This window comes from Heterodontus francisci, chromosome 12 (genome assembly GCF_036365525.1).
Source record: "Heterodontus francisci isolate sHetFra1 chromosome 12, sHetFra1.hap1, whole genome shotgun sequence".
Taxonomy (NCBI): domain Eukaryota; kingdom Metazoa; phylum Chordata; class Chondrichthyes; order Heterodontiformes; family Heterodontidae; genus Heterodontus; species Heterodontus francisci.
In genome coordinates this window covers 93,191,372-93,214,055 of record NC_090382.1, presented here as the reverse complement: position 1 = coordinate 93,214,055, position 22,684 = coordinate 93,191,372, and the positions used below count along the sequence as shown (strand labels likewise).

The 22,684-nt window shown below is 43.3% G+C and overlaps 1 protein-coding gene across 17 annotated transcripts in view; it reads left to right on the top strand.

The window, feature by feature from the left end:
* LOC137375999 (teneurin-2-like) overlaps positions 1–22,684 on the top strand; it is an 812,476-nt gene that overhangs the window by 594,029 nt on the left and 195,763 nt on the right. For all 17 annotated transcript variants that reach the window (XM_068043888.1, XM_068043886.1, XM_068043879.1 and 14 more), the window contains one exon: positions 16,832–16,948. In XM_068043888.1, coding sequence (XP_067899989.1) covers positions 16,832–16,948 — 117 coding nt within the window. The remainder of the gene's footprint in view (positions 1–16,831; positions 16,949–22,684) is intronic.

The window sequence follows — 22,684 nt, the reverse complement described above, 5'->3', positions numbered from 1 at the left end:
GCACATAAGGAGGCCATTTGGCCTAGCGTGTCTGCACCTGTTCTCCGAAGGAGCAATTTATATCATGCCATTGCCCCGCCTTCTCACCATAGCCCTGCACATTCTTCCTTTACTGATAAAAATTCAATTTCCTCTTGAATGGCTTGATGGGACCTGGCTCCATCACACTCTCAGGCAGTGCATTCCAGATCCTAAACACTCCATGCGTGAAGAAGTTTTCCTCAAGTCACCTTTGCTTCTTTTGCCAAATACCTTAAATCTGTGCCCTCTTGTTCTTGATCCTTCCACCAAGGGGAACAGTTTTTCCCTTCTCTTCTCCAAGGAAAACAGTCCCAACTTCTCAAATCTATTTACCTAACTGAAGTTCCTCATCCCTGGAACCATTCTTGTGAATCTTTTCTGCACTCTCTCTAATGCCTTCACATCTTTGCTAAAGTGTGGCACCCAGAACTGGACACAATACTCTAGTTGAGGCTGAACCAATGTTTTATTCAAGTTTAACATAACTTCCTTGCTTTTGTACTCTATGCCTCTATTAATGAAGCCTAGGATGCTATATGCTTTATTGACTGCTCTCTCAACCTGTCCTGCTACCTTCAATGATTTATGCACATATACATCCAGGTCTGTCTGCTCTTGCACCCCCTTTAGAATTGTACCCTTTATTTTATGTTGTCTCTCTGTCTTCTTCCTACCAAAATGAATCACTTCACACTTCTCTGCATTAAATTGTATCTGCCACTTGTCTGCCCATTCCACCAACCTGTTTATGTCTTATTGAAGTTCTACACTATCCTACTCTTAGTTCACAAGTTTTGTATCATCCGCAAATTTGAAATTGTGCCCTGTACATCAAGGTCTAGGTCATTAATATATATCAGGAAGAGCAGGATCCTAACACTGATCCCTGGGGAATTCCACCATAAATGTTCCTCCAGTCTGAAAAACATCCATGAGCCACCACTCTCTGTTGCAAATCGCTCAGCCAATTTTGTATCCATGTTGTTACTGTCCCTTCTATTCCATGCTGCTTGCTCAGAAGTCTGTTGTGCAGCACTTTATCAAATGCCTTTTGGAAGTCCATATACACTACATCAACAGCATTGCCCTCATCAGCTCTCTCTGTTATTGCATCAAAAAACTCCAGAAAATTAATGAAACACAATTTTCCCTTAACAAATCCATGCTGGCTTTCTTTAATTAACCCGCATTTGTCTAAATGACTATTAATTTTGTCCCGAGCTATTGTTTCTAGAAGCTTCCCCAAGTTAAACTGACTGCCCTGTAGTTGCTGGGCTTATCTTTCCCCCCTTTTTTGAACAAGGGTGTAACATTTGCAATTCTCCAGTCCTCTGGCACCACCCCTGAGTCTAAGGAAGACAGCAAAATTATGGTCAGTGCCTCCACAGTTTCCACTCAGTATCCTTGGATGCATCTCATCTGGTCTTGGTGCCTTATCAACTTTAAGTACAGTCTATCCAATACCTCCTCCATATCAATTTTAATCCCTTCAAATGTCTGAATTACCTCCTTTTTCACCATGATCTGCACAGCACTTCTTCCTTGGTAAAGATAGATGGGAATTATACATTTAATACCTCTGCCTCCATGCATAAATCCCCTCGTTGGTCCCTAATTGGATCCACTCCTTCTTTTACCACTGTTTTACTATTCATATGCCTTTAGAAGACTTTTGGATTCCTTTTTATGTTAATTGCCAGTCTCTTTTCATACTCTTTCTTTGCTTCTCTAATTTGCTTTATCATTTTATATTGGGTCGGGCTGCTCAGTATGCAGCCAGGACACGTGCCTGAAACTAGACTCATTACTTATGCAAATCAGGAGCCTAATGCCTGTTTTAGGCTCATTTGTTAAATTGGTCTGTGAATGACTGCTGGACCCTGCCATCCAAAAGGTAGGTTTAATGTTTTATACTTACCTTATCGTGGAACGATTAAGAGCATGAGTGCACCTCCAGGCTCCAGCTTAAAACTGTGGGCCATGGCTGGCCTTTGCTCACCTCTGTTCCAATTGCCTTCCCTTCCACCCACCTCCCCCACACCCACCCACCCCCAAATCTCTTGAGGCCCTCGGCTGAGGTCTGAGCCGACCAACCTCGCTGAAATGGCTGAACTGCAGCTGGGGCCATTAATTCAGCGGTACTATCTTAATGAGGCTGGAGGATCAATTTGTCGCAGATCTGCTGCTGGTCTCATTAACCACATACACTATAGTGGGATCATGCCCCCATTTGGGCGTGTTCCAATTTCTAGGCTATTGTATCTAGGTTTAAAAAAATAAGCATTCGCTATGAAAACTATATCCTGATGGTTATTATTGAAGCATTACTATTGAATATGCTGCAGAGCTAATGTTTCCACAAACCAATGCTAAAGATGGAATATTAGAAACACACTGTGACTGCCTTCCAAAACCTATGGCATGTTCTTTGCCCTAATCCACACCACCCCCACCCCCTCAACAGCGCCATCCATCTTCTGATAGGAGTTGCTCTGCAGATCATGCACTAGGCATTGGCTGAGATATAACCTATGACCTTGAGTATTGGGTAGTTTAGGTCCCTGAGTGACAAGGGAAACATTCAGATTCTTGAAATGAGCAGTGAATAGCCACGAGGTCGATCCCAAGTGTCAGAGGGCTGAGGTGTGAGGAAGAGCTTGGACTATTCACCCATTAAAGGACACGATAAAGAAAAGGCATCATTCAGGTATTCAAAATAGGAAACGAGGAAAGGTGGATCTAGAAATGAGAACAGGAAGTGCTGGAAATACTCAGCAGGTCTGGCAGCATCCGTGTAGAGAGAAACAGAGTTAACGGTTCAGGTCTGCAGCCCTTTATCAGAACAGTAGATCCAGAACTCGACTTCAAACCAAATGGCGACAGCAAACCCAGGCATAGGTTCAAACTAGTGAAAGAGAAAATTGGGATTATTGTCAGGAAATTCTTCACGCAAAGAGTGCTCAACACATGGAGGTGAAATCATCCCAGGAAGAGTTTGATGCTATGATAGGGGAACTATAGTTCTTCCTGGATGGGTACGTTGACATGAAGTAAGTGTACCAACCAGTGAAAGAATTCAAGAAGAATGTGAAAGCAAAAAAAAATTTTGGGATTAAAACTGAACATACAACAATCAGGATGCCAAACATTTTGAAGATTCTGGTTATTATAAAAGGATTCGTTAGCTGTTAGTATTTAAAATAGTTGCCATTAGTGTGCCAGGCTGGGGAAATTACTTCAATGATTTGGGACAGTTTTCCACACAATGTAATTTCTCTCTATTTTCCCTGTTTTTTGTGCTTGGCACTGTTGTGAAGGAGGCTGGGGCCCAATTAGTTCCCACCCAGTTAATTTTATTATTATTTGGCATAGGGAAGTAATAAGGTCTGCAGTACTTAGAAAAGCAGAAAAAATTGTAGATCATTATCAAATCTCATAAGAAATATTAAAAGAAATTAAGTTAATTGCTCCTGCCTGTTTATGTTTTATTTTTTAAACAAATACATTCTTATTATATGTAGCTCTGTAGATGGTACTATAGAGGACTAATTATAAATGATCATGAAGCTATGGACCAGTTAGGAGTTTCCTTTTGCAGAATAAGAAGGCCATCAGTGAGACGCACTGAAATGTAAATTTTCATGCAGTTAAAGGTATAAATAAAGCTTGAGAAAAGCACAGAATAGAATCTAGCAGGGCTTCAAATAATAAGCTCATTGCAAGGCCTGCAGTGTTGTGGAATTTAGCAAGCAAGCTGTTTCCAGTCATTCCAGGAACTGAGGCTGACCAAACAGTCTTTAACTGTGAAACCAAGAGATATGTAAAATATGGAATGCCGTAGCAAACTTAAAATTTCCACTTCTTAACCTAATGCTGAAAAACAACCTTTAAGCTTCAAAGTAGCCAATGTAACAGTTGAGCCATTTGGTTCCAGGCATCTCATTGAAATTGCACATCTAAACTTTCCAAATAGTAGCTGGATTCTGATGCCCCTACAGTTTAACAGTGCTACAGATAACATTTATGCAAAACAATTTTTAAAATATTACCATCTAAACCTTTATCACAGTGGGAGTCTTCTATCCAGCACAGTTTGGTTGTGATTTTAACACTGCCACTTGCTGTGTTTCATTAATGTGCAGTATTGGAATATCATCCCGCCATTATATTCTGACAGTGTTTATCTCTGCCAGCTTGTGAAAAATTACCCCCCACTTTCCACAATGCAGAGCCCTAGAAATAATCTTTTTAATCAATATAACAGTATGTCCCATCTCTATGAAAAGTGTACTGAGCAATTTATTGTATTCTGCAGGCTTTATCAGGTGTTTACTTATGGATGGCCCAATAACTTACTGAAAACACCTGAAATGCCCATAGAATCGTAGAATTATACTGTACAGAAGGAAGCCATTCAGCCCCTCGTGTCTGTGCCAGTTCTTTAAAAGAGCTGTCCAATTTTCCCCACTCCCTTGCTCTTTCCCCATAGCTGGCAGAATTTTTTTCCTTCAAGTATTTATCCAACTTGCTGTTGGAAGTTGCTATTGAATCTATTTTCACTACCCTTCCAGATCATAACAACTCGCTGCGTTCAAAAAAATTTCTGCAGGTCGCCTTTGGTTCCTTTGGCAGAAAGGTGGAAAGGCAAATTCCCAGAGAGGGAAATAGAAGAGCAGAGGGCGAGCTAGCCTGTACCAATCTCATTAAGCTCCCAGCAGCTAGTTCAAAAGCAGAGGGTTCAGAACAGATTGCTTGCCCAATATCTTGCTCGAGAGAGAGAGAGAGAGAGAGAGAGAAAGAGTCAAAGGTGTGCATAGGGAGGGAGAGCCGAAAGAAGGGAAAGGAGTAAATCATTAAATAGGGTAGGGGCAAGAATAAATTTTATAGCCATTATTCACTTAAGATTGCAAAGAATTCAGTATATACATTGCCTCAATAACACTGCTTTTCTGAATGCCTTTTATTGCAAGCTGGTAAAGCCCTGAATATCCATTGATTCGTGTGTCGTACATTAGTTATAGCAAAAAGCATGATTGTTAAAACGAACAAGACCTTGACTTCTGCAGTGAACAATCACAGAAGGAAGGCAAAGACGAAGCTTGGGAATGAAGCGTGGTGCTTTTGAAATGCAATTGAGTTTTTCCATTACATGTGGGATTACATCAGGCTTCCGGTTTTAGACTTTATTTTTGAAGGACACAGCTGGAGGTAGGCTGGCTGTAATTGCTTTGGTAAATACCATAAAACAAAGGTGCAATAACAGCACTTTTATCTCAAAATCCCTCCCAAAAAAATGACAGTTTGAAGAGAGATCTGTAATTTCAAAACAAAAAAAATCTGCATGTCAGCTATCATACAGCAGGGAGAATAGCCAAAGCAACAAGAAGACAAAATGTTGAATTGCTGGTTGCTAGGTAGCATGTTTGCTCCTGGGAGAGAGAAGTAAGACTGGAGATTGGTATACGCTGTTTTTCCTTCCTTGAGATTAGTGACTTTCTTGCATTTAAAGCTCCTGGGGACCTCTTATGATGAAACTGTGTGAGCAATTAGACATTAAACTAGATACAAACTAATTTCTCTATTAGCAAATAACAGCAACTACCTGAGTAATTTGTTTATGTTCTGTTTTCTTAATTTGTCACTTTTTCCATCAATGTTCATTTTATTTAAAGAAAATTACTGCACAAATTGGATAATAGACAAATGTAAGCTTGTTAACTTTATCTGGATGGTATCTGCATTTATCATTCACTGTTGAAAAAGCACAGCATTCTGGGAGGTCCCATTTTACTTTGTGTTAAGACCCAAAATTCTGAGATCCCATAATTTTGCCTGATCACACAAGAGCCACAGTGAAAAAAGATCAAAAACAGCGATAGCAAGGAATTGGCAATAGTAGAAGTAAAATCTATATATATATAAGATTTAATAATGCCAGTATCTGACAGAGGATAATGGGCAATAATCCAATGTAATTAACCAACTACTTCAACTTTACAATTCTGGTTTGTCATGCCATCCAAACCTCTCAATTTAATTACTCCCTGGTATTCCACTCCTGTCCCTCCCTGTATCCTACATGTAATATATGTGATACATTATTGTCTATATCATGCAGTGAAATAAAAGCCAATAACATTTCACTTCAAACACATGATGTACCAACACATAAGTTGCAGTTTGTCATTTGCCCACTATCACTGGCAAAATTAACAAAGAATTGCCACAATCAATATAAGCCTATCCACCACAAACTCCAGCATTGTGTATTACACAGAATTACAGGCTTGGCATGCTTCAAGGACATAAGATGCCTCAACTTTGAGACAAAATTGATAAATCATTCAAATCTTCATGTGTGGGGTTTTGTCAATTCATCTGAACCCCTTCAATGTGTAACTGCCCTTGACCACACTTCATCATTGTTCATCATCACTCTGGCAGAGGGACACAACTGTTGACAACTGTTTCATAAATAAATATGAAGAAGCAAAGATGGCAGCTGAAGATCGCAGATAGTAATTCAATCTCAGGGCTCAAATGACTAACAAATGAGATTGGATCTGAAGCCCCCAATTGAACTGCCATTGAAACCAACCAACAACCATTCAATATGTTATCACTCAAAGGGATACAACAGTAAAAGTAAAAATTCTGTTTCCACAATTACAAAGTGGTATCAAAAAAATACTTAAGCTGACCTTTTTGGGTTACTAGAAAAACAAAACTGCTCGTTCGATCCACTGCAGCTTTGAGTACTTTTCAGTTGGAAATCTGATGTAACTAGAATGCAATGGGAGCAACCTTGGTATTATATAAGTATACTTCCATTTTTAGGGAGCCATTCTTGGGAATTATCTAGTCAGCCTCACAGGTGGAAATAAAGTCTGTCGTGGTAGCCATGATATTTCTCCCTTCAGTAATACTCTGATCTGTGTTTTGCCCTACATTTTAAAACGGCTTCATGTTAACTTATTTAAACAGTGCCGTTTGGACAAAGGCTGATCAAGTACTGTAACTAAATTAATTGTAAGTGGACGTCATTGTGATTTTATCCTTCTCCAACTTGGATTTTTTCTTGCAGTCTTCGCCTCTTGTTTATATGAAATTTCCCTGAAACATGCCCTCTCTTTAGAAAGTATCCAGGGGATGAGGCATGTGTGCTTCAAAATGGAATATGGATTTAGGCAGCAAATCAGCATGATCTCATTGAATAACAGAACAGGCTCAAGGGACTGAATGGCCTACTCCTGTTCCTGTGAATAGCAACAAGCAGAATCCAGCTATTTCGTTATTAGGGAATATCCAAGTCAATACGTCTGGCAGCATCTGTGGAAAGAGAAGCAGAGTTAACGTTTCGGGTCAGTGACCCTTCTTCGGAACTGACAAATATTAGAAAAGTCACAGATTATAAACAAGTGAGGTGGGGGTTGGGCAAGAGATAACAAAGGAGAAGGTGCAGATTGGACCAGGCCACATAGCTGACCAAAAGGTCACGGAGCAAAGGCAAATAATATGTTAATGGTGTGTTGAAAGACAAAGCATTAGTACAGATTAGGTGTGAATATACTGAATATTGAACATCAGCAAGTGCAAACCTGAAGAAAAACAACCTGAAAAAAACAGTGGGTAAGCAAACTGAACAAACTAAGATGAAATGAAATAAATGCAAAAAAAGATTGTAAAAAATGTAAAAAGGAATGCAAAAAAAAGGGAAGAAAAAATAACTAAAAATGACTAAAAATGAAAGTAAAGTGGGGGGCTGTCATGCTCTGAAATTATTGAACTCAATGTTCAGTCCGGCAGGCTGTAGTGTGCCTAATCGGTAGATGAGATGCTGTTCCTCGAGCTTGCGTTGATGTTCACTGGAACACTGCAGCAATCCCAGGACAGAGATGTGAGCATGAGAGCAGGGGGGAGTGTTGAAATGGCAAGCAACCGGAAGCTCAGGGTCCTGCTTGCGGACTGAGCGGAGATGTTCCGCAAAGCGGTCACCCAGTCTGCGCTTGGTCTCCCCAATGTAGAGGAGACCACACTGTGAGCAGCGAATACAGTATACTACATTGAAAGAAGTACAAGTAAATCGCTGCTTCACCTGAAAGGAGTGTTTGGGGCCTGGGATAGTGAGGAGAGAGGAGGTAAATGGGCAGGTATTACACCTCCTGCGATTGCAAGGGAAGGTGCTGTACTTCTTTCAATGTAGTATACTGTATTCGCTGCTCACAGTGTGGTCTCCTCTACATTGGGGAGACCAAGCGCAGACTGGGTGACCGCTTTGCGGAACATCTCCGCTCAGTCCGCAAGCAGGACCCTGAGCTTCCGGTTGCTTGCCATTTCAACACTCCCCCCTGCTCTCATGCTCACATCTCTGTCCTGGGATTGCTGCAGTGTTCCAGTGAACATCAACGCAAGCTCGAGGAACAGCATCTCATCTACCGATTAGGCACACTACAGCCTGCCGGACTGAACATTGAGTTCAATAATTTCAGAGCATGACAGCCCCCCACTTTACTTTCATTTTTAGTCATTTTTAGTTATTTTTTCTTCCCTTTTTTTTGCATTCCTTTTTACATTTTTTACAATCTTTTTTTGCATTTATTTCATTTCATCTTAGTTTGTTCAGTTTGCTTACCCACTGTTTTTTTCAGGTTGTTTTTCTTCAGGTTTGCACTTGCTGACGTTCAATATTCAGTATATTCACACCTAATCTGTACTAATGCTTTGTCTTTCAACACACCATTAACATATTGTTTGCCTTTGCTCCGTGACCTTTTGGTCAGCTATGTGGCCTGGTCCAATCTGCACCTTCTCCTTTGTTATCTCTTGCCCAACCCCCACCTCACTTGTTTATAATCTGTGACTTTTCTAATATTTGTCAGTTCCGAAGAAGGGTCACTGACCCGAAACGTTAACTCTGCTTCTCTTTCCACAGATGCTGCCAGACCTGCTGAGTGAATCCAGCATTTCTTGTTTTTGTTTCAGATTTCCAGCATCCGCAGTATTTTGCTTTTATCCAAGTCAATACCATTGACTCATTTTTTTTTCAAGCCTCTGATCCCTTTCCCACCCTCCTCTGCCCCTACCCCTTCCTCCCTTGCTCCATATTTATGATATCTTGCCCCTTCAGCTTCTGATGCCTTCTGTTAGCCCCAAATCTCTGATCCTGATTTAACCCCGCCATATCCTGCTGACCATACCATGTATCTATGAATTCTTCCCCCCACCTTCCCCGCCCCCCCCCCCCCCCCCCAGCCAAAGAAGTTGGCTGAAGGGCCTCTGTAAAATAAAGCTACTTCCTCCTCCTCACATTTATTGTAAGAAACATGAGAAAGATGGGACTATCCTAAGCCATCATGCACTGTGGAACTAGCCCAGTATTAACATAAATAATAAACAGATCTCATAGTGCAAGGACGCTGAGATATCAAAACCAATTTGGAATGGTCCTTTCGCTCATCAGTTTTGCCACTGCGGTTTGTGTTTGTCATTGGGTTCATGCCTGAAATTGGTACAATTTAGCAACAAAGTTATTCGAGAACAATGACACCTTAAAAACACACAGTATTGTATTGATGGGTGTATTATACTGCAGCACCTGATTTCTTAACCTGTATAAATGGAGGATGAGATTTGAAAATGTGCACCTTTGCCCCTTCAGACCTCTGGGTGAGACCACCATCGATTTTAGCTGAGACCCATCTAGATTAGAGTCCAGCCCTCAACAAGGGATTTAAGATAGTGTTATAATACACTGTGTATTGCTCACTTATTATCAGGGTTGTGTGTTGGCAATTGGAACACCTGAAATATCTGACTGGTGAACTGATCGTTAATGGTCATCCTGCTCGATCCACTTGCTTTTGGGCTTAAACCAGGGCTTATCTAGAGACACAAAAGTCCGAGTGTATCAGGCCTGTGTCCTCAGTACCTTGCTCTATGGCAGCGAGGCCTGGAAAACATATGTCAGCCAAGAGCGACGTCTCAATTCATTCCATCTTCGCTGCCTCCGGAGAATACTTGGCATCAGGTGGCAAGACCGTATCTTCAACACAGAAGTCCTCGAGGCGGCCAACATCCCCAGCTTATACACACTACTGAGTCAGCAGCGCTTGAGATGGCTTGGTCATGTGAGCCGCATAGAAGATGGCAGGATCCCCAAAGAAACATTGTACAGCGAGCTCGCCACTGGTATCAGACCCACCGGCCGTCAATGTCTCCGCTTTAAAGACGTCTGCAAACGCGACATGAAATCCTGTGACATTGATCACAAGTCGTGGGAGTCAGTTGCCAGCGTTCGCCAGAGCTGGCGGGCAGCCATAAAGACGGGGCTAAAGTGTGGCGAGTCGAAGAGACTTAGTAGTTGGCAGGAAAAAAGACAGAGGCGCAAGGGAAGAGCCAACTGTGTAACAGCCCCGACAAACAAATTTCTCTACAGCACATGTGGAAGAGCCTGTCACTCTAGAATTGGCCTTTATAGCCACTCCAGGCGCTGCTTCACAAACCACTGACCACCTCCAGGCACTTATCCATTGTCTCTCGAGATAAGAAGGCCAAAGAAGTCCAAGCTCTGACCTGGGATTTAAACCCTGAGCCTTCTAGACAGAAATCTGGCCTCTGAGTCAGGTCCATCTGGACGAGGATCTCTTGTTCTGCTGAGGGCTTGATTGCCGAGCCCCAAGTTGGAGTCTGACGCTTGGCCTGCAGTTGAGTACTGCTGCAGCATTTGACAGTTTTCTTGGAACTGAATGGCTGAGGTTACAAAAGCAAAAAAAAACCAGGAAGTGAAAAGCTTCCAGTCTGTCATAAAGTAAAATTTACATTGTGAAATGGCACAATTATTCACCCATAGTGTTTTCAATTATTACCTCATTTCTGACACAGCGATTACAAAATGATGTACTATCCAGCCTTTTACTCCAAGGAATTCATTACTGCTCAAACGTCCTCTTCTCCCAAATTAACTTTTTATGAGTAGAGCTAACTAATCATTTTTAAGCAGGGTGTTTGGTTATTTTACCCGTTGAAATATGCACTTCTTCAAAAGGAGTGCAAAAGAGCACCATAATTTTGAAGATGTCTGTTAATTATTTCCTTTGGGTGCTGTAAGCAGAAAGGTGTAAATACAGAGGTCCCAAAATTGTACTTGCAGTTGTCACTTCTAGATTTAAATAATTTTGCTTTTTAATTACCCGAACATTGAGATATGAACCCATGTAGAGTTCACCATCAGTGTCTCTGATCCCTGTTAAGCAGTTCCTTTAGTAGAAAATTGTTGTTTATGACAGTTCAAACTTTTTTTTTAAACATTTCATGTGACAAGTTGAGGTGAATCAGGCCTGAGTAATGGACAGAGTGAGTATCTGTATATTTTGTGGAAGTAATTCTACTTGGAATTCTGGAAGATCGAGTAACAGACAGCAATGCCATTACTTGACCCCAGTCCTTCTTCTCACTGCCTGCTTACAGATTAAAGGATCATGTGTATCCTTACTTCCCATGGCCAGGACCCATCTCTGTAAAACTCCAATTGATGACCAACCTCATTTCCTTTGTCGGAGTTTATTGTGTGTGTTTGAGGGAGTTTATTCTGTGTGTTTGAGGGGAGGAGGAGAGACACTGGGGACTAAATTCGATGGCCCCCAAAAACAGTCACAGGGATCACAATGCGGGATTAACCCGCGCCCATTGCTTCCGAAGCAGGCAGCATGCCAACTTCGTGCTGCTTGCTAATTAACATGATTGCAGCATGCAGCCAGTGCTAATTGCATTGTTGAGCCTCAGCAGGGGACCCAAAATTGTGAGAGGCTGGCACCAGTTAAAGCGAGCCAGCACTACTTAAAGCCAGTTTCCACCTCTTAAAGGGGAGGTGTATTGTGGCTGGAGCAGGTGCTAGAAGTCATTCTACAACTGACTCTGACCTGGCAAAGATAGATGAATGGCACAACATAGGAGAGCATGGGGAATGGCAGTGATTCCATGCAGCATGAACCTACTGACCTCTCTCAGGATGACAGCACTTGTCCACCCACCAGTATCACTCCACCAGTGTCCTTGCAGTTGCCCAAATTGCTGCTGCCCATTCCAAGGTGGTTTAGTCCGAAGCTGGGCCTTCTAGGAGTAGAGTTGCTCGAGGTCATCTTGCAAGGCCATCTGCAGGCTCCCCCACTGAAAGTCAGCAGCCTTCCACCAGCCATGCTGCGCCCACTGGAGTAGCAACTGCGTAGGAGCACTAGGACATGCAAAGGCACCCACAAGACAGGCATTAAGGGAATACACAAGCAATTTGGTTTGGAATTTTTATTTTGTGGTGGCTTTTATTTTTGCATTACAGCCAAGTAGATGCTGAGAAAATCAGTACCAGAGGAAAGACTAAGTGGGGTACTGTTGGGGAATGAGGAATTCAGGTTGCATTTACTGGTATCGCACTCAGATGAGTTGTTCACGGACAGCCTGGCCAGAAAGGGGCTGTCTAGGTTGCCTCTTCCCTTTCTCTTCCTCCTCCTCTTCCTACTCCTCAGTTGCTCACCATAAAACTGGTGCCAAGGACTGTGCCATCATGATGGCAAATTTGTTCAGCTTGCAACAGACCACCACCAACCTTGACACCTGCTCAGTCAAGTACTACAGGTCTCCTCCAGTACGGTCAAGGCAGCGGAAGCGTTGTTTCAGCACGCCCGTGATCTGCTCTATCACATTTCATATGGCAACATAACATTCATTGTCAGGGTGCTGGGCATGGGTTGCCCGCCAGAAACATCAGCCATGTCATCAGCGGATAGCCTTTGTCACCCAGTTGCCATTCTTTGGTTTGTTGTGGTGGCTCAAGTGCAGCTGAGCATAGTGGATTGCCACAGAATGAAGGCATCATGACTGCTGCCAGGATACTGGGCATTGACCTGCATCATGCGCTACCTATGGTCACACACACAGGTTGGGTGTTGAGAGAGTGAAAACCCTTTCAGTTGCAGTACATCTGAGAGTTGACATGCAGCGTCCATAAAGCGACATGTCTGCAGTCAATGGTACCCTGTACCATGGGGGAACCTGCAATATCTGTGAGGCCGCATGTTCCCTCCACCTGCCGCTCTCTGGCAGGAGAGAATGGAATGTACTCAGTTCTCTTTGAATAGAGAGTCTCAGTGACCTTCCTGATGCAACAGTGGATGGTGAACTGCGAGTTGTTGAAAATTCCTCATCTCCAGCCTGGAAGGACCCCATCACATAGAGGTTCATGGCACAGTCACCTTCACAACCACTAGCAATGCCATCCTCACCCTGCTCTGAGGTTGAGATTGCAGCTGCAGCAGGTGGCAGATTTCATTGAGCATTTTACTCACTGAGTTCAGGTAGGTGAATTGCTGCCTGAATACCCTGGATGGATATGGCCTCCTGCTCCCCTCCCTCCTCCTCCCTCTTCCAGCAGCTCTTCCTGCTCTGCATGGCCTCTATTCATTCTCCAAGTCATGCTGTATTCCAAGGGGGATGCCTTACTACTGCATCCATGTCTGGGAGCAACTGGTTTGTGCAGAAGACTTGAAGTCAGGACAAAGTCCTTCAGTACCTGCCACACAACTTCTTGTCGACATTAGGAACTTTAAGGAACTCTCGAAAGTTCCAAACACATGTACAATCATAGTAACAGCCACTAGAAATCAATCAGCAACTAACCTGACAGTGGTTAATGATCCCTTTACATAGCATTGGTGGAGAATCCTTCCTGTTTTTGAACACATGTTCAGCCATGCATGAGTAAGAGATGGATTAGCTGGAGCGTTGGGCTCCAAAATGGCAATGCTGGCACAAATCAACATTGCAGGCTGATTGATGCCATGATCTACCCACTGTGCACACTTCTGGCGGAAACACACTGCACATGTGCTAATGCCCTCACCAAGATGGTGTCCAACAGGTCTTGCAGCTGAAGTGGGCACACACCCTCCGGATGCCATTTTGGACCTCTAAGGCCATGAGTAGCATCCAAAAAAACTAGGATTACACAACCAAATTCTGCGGTGACTATGTAGACAATAATTTAAAAAAGAGATTTGCATTTATATGGCACCTTTCATGACCACCAGATGTCTCGAAGCACTTTACAGCCAATGAAGTACTTTTGAAGTGTAGTCACTGTTGTGATGTAAGAAACTCGGCAGCCAATTTCTGCACAGCAAGCTCCCACAGACAACAATGTGATAATGACCAGGTAATCTGTTTTTTTTTGTGATGTTGGTTGAGGGATGAATATTGGTCAGGACACTTGGGATAACTTCCCTGCCCTTCTTCAAAATAGTGCCATGGGATCTTTTACATCCACCCGAGCAAACAGATGAGGCCTTGGTTTAATGTCTCATCCAACAAGACAGCACTTCCAACATTGCGGCGCTCCCTCAGCTGTGTCAGACTTGATTTTTGTGCTCAAGTCCTGGAGTGGGACTTGAACCCAGAGACTCAGAGGCGAGAGTGTAACCAACTGAGCCACAGCAGACACTCGGTACTCCATCATTATGAATAAGAGGAGGAGAGTCACTGTAGACATTGAGGCCAGCAGGTAGGAGTTAGATAAGCGCCTCGGGAGTCTGTGGTCTGGAACTCATGTTGGTCAGGGAGGAGCAGGTGGTAGGCAATTGCAGTTGGAGGAGGAAGGAGAGAGGTCTGAGCCACAGGAGGTTTTATTGTGGGGCCCAGAGGAACACTTTTAAAAAAAACCTTGCCTTCACAGCCCTCTTTTGAGCCTGTTGCTCCTTTGCGCTGAGTTTCCATGCTGAGGCTGGCACTAGGCGCCAATTTGCAGTACAATGTTAAAAATAATGTCGGGCTCTGATTGGCGTCATCAGACACTGATTTTGAATTTCAATAAAGGTGCTCCACCCACCTGTCTGCCTGGAGCAAGTGCTTTACCCACTCACCAAAAATTAGAGGACAGTGAGAAGACGGAGTGGTATGCTGCCACGATCATAACTCTGGCACTGCAACTATCCTCTCACCTCCCCCACATCCCAATCTTTCTCATTCATGGAATCTGGAGGGATAGACTCATCACTATGCCTACAATTATTCTAACTGCAAGCTAAAGCCCTTACAGAGTACTCCCAGGCAGACAAGCAGGGAGAAGGTTGCTGATAGAATGTGTGCTGCTTTTTCCTCTGATGAGTGTTCTCTGAAGTGTTTAGTTTGTAAATGGCCACATAGTATTTGATCACCATTCAGGCATTCAAACCAAATGAGGAGGAACCCCTCATTTGTATCAGTTATGTGGTTTGATGGATCCTTGCGCATGGCTGCAGCAAATTCTCCTAGCACCCTAGATACTTGCATTGCCCTGCCCTCAGCATATCGTACATGGAGTACGTGTCTGGCACCCAGAAGTACAGAACCCCAGTACGCAAAGGTGTTACAGAGTGGTTCAGCTCACAGACAGCAATACTGAGCACAATGTAAAGTAGGATTCCCAGTATGTTGAGCCTTGAATAAGTTTATAGGGGATAGTATGGACAATTGCACAGATGGTTTGTCCTGATATGTTGGTGCTCTTTTTAAAAATGGGGCTCAGCTACCAATTGGCAGTGGTGCTGCAAGGCCCCTCCCCCCACCTTACCACCTTACCAGTGCTCAAGTCGACTTCAGTATTTATCGTTCAGTATTAAATATGTTGAATCTATCAAGTATGATATCTCAAAAAGGGAGAAAGGGTTACCAAAAGCATTGCTGCACAGTGTGAATTTACAGGCACTTTGTGCATCTCTGATTCACAATACGAAGTGACGGCAGGATACAAGTACTTGGGCTGCATGCTGTTGCTATGAGGGAAGAATCCCGCAGTGTGCACTGTATCACAGTACTTCAAGCTGATTGCAGCCCCTCAAACAGTGCCTCTTGTATGCTTTTCACTACATCTCAGACTGACTCCCACTTCTCGCACTACTACAACAACTTGCATTTATCTAGCACCCTTAATGTGGCAAAACATCCCAAGGTGCTTCACAGGACTGTTATCAAACAAAATTTGATACTGAACCACATTAGGAGACGTTAGGACAGATGGTCAAAGAGGTAGGTTTTAAGGAACGTCTTAGAGAAAGAGAGAGTTCGAGAGGTTTAGGAAAGGAATTCCAGAGCTTCGGACCAAGGCAGCTGAAGTCACAGCCACGAAGGATGTGCATTGCACCTCAGCCTGACTCCCATATTTATCCCAATATCTCAAGCTGAATCAATTATTTTGCCCTGCATCTCAATTTGGCTCTCTCTTTTCACGCAATATGTGCAGATAGAAGTCCAAATTCTTATACAGTATCTCCCTCGTCTTGCACAGTGCCTTTGGCTGTTTCCTGCATTTGATGCAATGTCCCAGGCTCACTCTTACGTCTCACATAATAGCATAAGTTAACACACTATTTCCAGCTAAATCCCATGATCTGCAGTGTCTTGTTTTGGACTCATGGCTGATAACAGTTGCATTTATTAACCAGCGATGAAAATCTAAGGCTTTTGCTTATGCTGATGGAGAGTGAAATATTTTGTGAGGAACGTTGTTTTTGATGATGTAAACTTCCAGTTCAGGCCCCTCAACCCAATGCGAAACTCAATTTTAGCTCCAGAATGAAAACTAATGGAAACCGAAACCAAGACCCCATAATTTATAAACAGCACAGTGGTTCAATTTGCAAGGGTAGGCACAGCAAGTTCATTGACTGATAATCAACAGTTCATTCCAATGAAATAGCTCGGTCATTCTATATTAGATATATATTTTAAACACCATCTAAATATTAATGAGCACTTTTAATATTTTTCCCTCCCTTCCCTACTTAAGCAATGCACCTCCTTGGTCTGAACTGGCAGCTACAACCGGCTGAAGAACAGATGTTTAAAAATGGAGTCAGAACAGGAGGCCCGAGTGATGTTACAATAGCTCCATCTGGTGGCAGAGGTAATATATCTTTAATGTGTTCTGTGAAACACAACTGAGCAATGATTTAATTCCCACCCAAATAGATCTTGGCACAGTGAAAAATTAATAATTTTTGTTCCCCTTTAGGAAAATATCATTTTCCCCTCTTCACCCCACCTTTGGGCCCACGCGTCCACTTCCCCACTCCCAGTTCATACACATAGGGTGGTATTTTACACTCTCCCCTGTGGCAAGTTTGGAGGTGGGAAGGGCATTTAATTAGGCGGGTAGGTGATGGATGGGGATCCCACCACCTTCCCACCTACACCCCGATTAAGTCCGTGGTGGGAAGGCCCCCGGATGGCCTTCCCACCTTGCTGCCACTTGAGACCCTGAAGGGGCAATTAATGACCAATTAAGCGCGTCTTCCTGTCGCCGCAGATTTTAACCCAGCGGAAGACGGGCCTGTTGCCACACGGGGAACAAGACATGCAAACCCATGCGGGGCTGCTTGTGGTCTCCCGAGGGTGTCCCTCATTCAAAGGCACTCCATGCCTGATTGAGGGACCCGACATTGGGAAGGGGGAGGGCCACTGAGGGCCACCCCCTCTACACCTCCCCCAGCGACATCCCTCCCTCCATCACCTACTTCTGGCCTGGGTCACTCTGCGATCCTAAGCCTCTGGTGGGTGCCATTCCGGCAGCAGCTACCGCCTCCCCAGTGACGCTGCCGAGCAAAAGAGCTGCCAGCCTCTGATTGGCCAGCAGCTCTCGGCAGGTGGGATTTCTTGCCCCCGGCGTCCTGATCCCAGGAAAGTCCCACCGGTGGCCTCTCAAGTGCCCGATTGGCACGTCATCTGGCGGGCCTTCCCCAAAGAATGTAATATGGGTCTCTCGCCTGTTTCCCCCCCATGCTGTGTACCTTAGCTATGCTCCAACTGGAAGTGTGAACAGATAATTTACTTTAAGTACTTGCTGTAACTGGCCGCTGTCAAGTGTTCAGGAGCAACTGGATTTGGTGGCCATTTGCTGATTTTTGAATATCGTACTTTTCCCTTTGTGCATTGTCCCTCTCAATTTGCACCTGAAATCAGAAGCTGGTGCCATCCTACCAATGCTCTATGTAGATTGTTGGTCTGGTAGCTCACTGCACCATCAAGCCACTGCCAAAACATGCAGTAAAACGGTGTGAAGATGATGCAACACTACTTTCCTTCTGCACTTCTACTTTTCTCTTTTGGTTCCAAAGTTAAAACAGTTGTGAACACATGGGCTCCTGTGCGGCTGATGTCCACCTGGGTGTTTTTACTAGTTGCAGATGCCCTGGTCAATAATGAAGTGGTAGGGCGAGAGGAGTGTAAGGTATTATACATCTGGTGAGATTGAAGAATGTTAGCATTTATCCCAGTATTCAGATTGTGGATAGGGCAACATTACCACTTTGGAGTAGAAACCAAGCATGTGTGCTTTGCAATGGAAAAGAAAAGTATTAGTCACAGCAGAGCTACTCTATAAGAGCCAGTGCTATCCTTCAAACCTTCGTTTCTGTGTGTACTGGTGTTCCCCTTCCCCCAACACTATTTCAACACAAATTAAGATATCAAATAAATAAATGAGGATTTTGTTGGTAAGGCCTGAAAACATCACAGCCCTCCATTGTGAGCAACCTCTTATTTATTCATGCATTGGTTTTAATTGTTGTAAATATTTCTTTTAAAATTCTAATAAAGCAGTTACTTGTGCAGCTGGCGATTGTGCCGCTAGGAAAGAGCGGAAATTGTGTTCCATTAAACATATAATTATCTGCGATCTGTTCTAACACTTTATACTCCACACAAGAACAGACTTAATTAAATGTTTTTGGTTGCAGAAAATCAGGGAATCCTGTTCAGCCTCATGCTGCATTTAACCCTTTTTTCTGTTGCACTAGTTTTATTTTAATTTGTTTTTTGTCAGGTATTGTTCCCTTCCCAGCTGCTAGGTTGGGCAAGTTACCTGATCCCAGGCCTTCGGCCTTTGCAAATACCACTTCCTCCTTTAAGGAAATTCATCTTTTGAACTAAAATTTAAGTAGAAATCATATCCAAAAAGTGGAATTCTATATTAATTTTTGCCTTGGTGGGTTTTGTGGTTAACAAATTCTATTAAGCATCCCCAGGAAGGAAATGGCCACTTAAGGTACACCTGTTTAGGCTGGCTTTGTTCTTCTCAAGGAAAGAACGGTCAGTGCTGGTAGGAGATTTTTGTATCTCTTGGTAGATAGTCCAGAGTATGTATTTAAATGTATGCAGTTCTTACCTTAGCCTCAGCACCAACCCCGTCTCTGCTTGTCTACTGCTGAAATCCTCATCTGTGCTTTTATGTCCAGACTTGACTATTTCAACACTCTCCTGGCCAGTCACCTATTTTCCGTCTTGCATAAACTTAAGCTCATCCAAAACTCTGCTGACATTATCGTAACTCATGCCAAGTCCCCTTCGCCCATCACCTTTGTGCTAACTGGCCTACATTGGTTCACTGTCCACCACCACCACTATTTTAAGATTCTCATTCTCATGTTCAACTTCCTCCTTGGCCTCGCTCCTCCTGACCTCTGTAACCCCTTCCAGCCCTACAACCCTCTGAGAACTCGTTATTCTTCCAATTCTGGCCTTTGTCCATCCCCCACCATTATCAGCCATATCTTTAGCTGACTAGACCCTAAACCCTGGAAATCTCTCCCAAAACTTCTCCACCTCTCTCTCCTCTTTATAAGGCTCTTTAAAACCTACCTTCATCTGCCCTACTGTCTCCTTCTTTCACTCGGTGTCAATTCTTGTTGGATTATGCTGCTGTGAAGCACCTTGGGAAGGTTTACTACATTAAGGGCCCTTTATAAATGCATGTTAGTATTGATTTCATCCCGATTACTAGGCCTCAGCTCAATTCTGCCATCAGACTTTAGCTCAACTGCTCACAACAGCCCTTGGTTTAGTTGCTCATTTAAACAGTGATTTGAACTCATGAGGGCAGCTACCAGTTGGACTCCCTATGACAGCCCACACATGGAGATGAATGAAGTTACAGCTGACTTGTTAGCTGATACGTTTTTGTGTCTTGAGTCATTTATTGATTTCTTTAATCCTTTGTTTCTGAACAACCTTCTAAATGACTTCCTCCTCTCCATATTAAGAATAACTGATGTGTCAATGAGTTTATAGCTAAGAAGTCCATCATTCTTAAAACCTGCGGATAGCCAGGAATGGAGGAATGCTAAATATTAGTTTCAGAAGCGTATTAATAAATGGCATGTGCACCAAGGAGAAATTCCCCTCATGCAGGAGGTAACCAGAGGACATAGATTTAAGATAATTAGCAAACGAACCAGAGGGGCAATGAGGAGAAATGTTGCTATGATCTGGAATTCATTGCCTGAAGAGGTGAGGGAAGCATAACTTCCAAAAGGGAATTGGATAAATACTTGAAAAGGAAACAATTGCAGGGATAAGGGGAAAGAGCAGGGGTAGCTCTTTCAAAGAGCCAGCACAGGCACGGTGGGCTGAATGGTCTCCTTCTGAGCCATATGATTCGATGAAAATGAAACAACAGACAAGTCAGCCATGACTTTGTTCTTCCAAGTGTGTTACTGGAAGTTGATAGGCAATGTCACAGGGGTTATACAGAGTGCTGTCAGCGCGGGTTCTGCTGAGAGCCCTCTTGCAGACTTGTGCTAAGGGCAGTAGTGGGGTTTGATCTTGGGCTGGTAGCAGTTGGCTAATGGCTGTCACTGACAGCTGTCGACACAGCAGTAGCTGCACGTGACCTGTTCTGGTGCCCACGACAACTGACTGCAGGCCTTCTGCAGCTGGCGGCAGTCCCAAAGTAAATTGGTCGCTAAGTGTAGCAGCCAAGAAGACTTTAAAGAAATGGGTCTTTCTGCCTGCTGGCCTTATCGAATCCTGCAGGTTTACTTTGGGGTTGGCACTGGCTGCACACAACCCCCACCAACAGGAGCTGATGGCAGTGGCCCACATTAAAGCAGCTCGCCTTATACTGGAAGTGTCATAGTTTGCACGCTTCTTTCCCACAGTAACTTCTGCTCTCATTGAAGAAAGCTTATTAAGATTGCATGGTGAAGAAACACAAGTTGCAGAGAATTTACCTTTCAACAAAGCCATGAGCAGCATGCAAGTTCTCGGCAAGGTCAAATGCAAAGTACTGCAGATGCTGGAAATCTGGAATAAAAAGAGAAAATGCTGAAAGCATTCAGAAGGTCAGGCAGCATCTGTGGAGAGTGAAATGCAGTTAACGTTTCAGGTCGATGGCCTGCCGTCAGAGTTCTGATGAAAATCCATCAATCTGAAGCGTGAAATCTTTTTTTCTCTCTTAACAAGGTCATTTGTTTTCTTTCCCCCCCCCCCCCCCCACCCCATTGTTCCTTAATTTGTCTTTCAACTCTTAATGCCTCAGAGATGTTATCCTGTGAATGGTGCGATCAGCACATTCTTCATTCCATTTTCAACAACGAAATTTCATCTTGAGCTGTTAATGCAAAACAAAATTTTCATTCGCCTTAACGCCATAAGGAAAACAAAGGTGCAAATCGATAGAATGATGTGTGAAAGGTTGAATGTTCTCCTCCCTGTACGAAAGTGCCTGGACTTTGGTCAATCATTCGGGAAGTACAAGCCCAGATAGGGAATTTCCTATGGGTCAAATCAGCAAGGCAACGCACACCATCTTTGCCAGCTTTTGCTCAAACAGTAAAATGCCACAACTGTTTATCATTTTGTGAATTAAATGATGCACTTCAATTACAATTTTAACAAAATGAAAGAAAAAATTCTCAGTCACTAACAGACAGAAGGCAGGATTCACAGAGTGTGGTGCCATCCTGAGAGAATGTGTGTGATCGCAACTACCCAAGTGAAAGGGTTGTGTGAAATGTTCTGTTTATCTGCCACTTGTGTTTCTCATATCTGAAATATTGCCAGAGACATTAATATGTTTGCATTCTGTGCCTGTATTGTGCGAGATGGAAAGCTCAAGTCCTTTTGCAATAATAATGGAGCTTTTCAGTGCAGGGAAAGGTGCAACTAAAATGCTGACTGGGAAATGTCATGGGGGCAGCACATTGAATAAGAGGAACAAGCTGACAGTTCAGTCCCATCAGTTTCTGCCGCTCTTTCACTTGTGCTTATCACAATGCTAACTCTGCATGTTCAGTACACAATGGACAAAAGGTGACAATTCACATTTGGTACTGTACAAATCATAGATGTCTAGGTGTCAACTCCTGTACATGTCGAAAAGTGGGCTTTCTGGTACTACACAGCCTTTACTTGTACACTGTAAATTGAGTAACTCAGCAGAGCTTGGTAGCTGAAAGCAGGAACAAACTGTGTTGGTGATGAAGGAATTGCCATTCATTTGCTGAAAGGCCTCCTTCTGTGCTGAAATTTCTCTGATTCTACTCAATGACCACAGACAGGCACAGCAGCCTTAATCAGACAGCCCTTGTACAAGTGGTGCATGAGTGTGATAGTTGTACCAATCTCAGTTTTTCTTGCTGTGCACTTGAGTTCATGAACAACTTGCATTTGTAGAATGCCATTAACATAGTAAAACGTCCCAAGGCATTTCACAGGAACATAATCAGTCAAAAATTAACATCACAGCTGTTCTATCCTTGCCCAACACTTTCCACTGAAAATCTGATTCTGTTCCTTGCAAAGCTGGTGCAATTGATTGTACAATTCATGCTGCACTTTAAGTTAAAAAAAACTAGTGCAATTT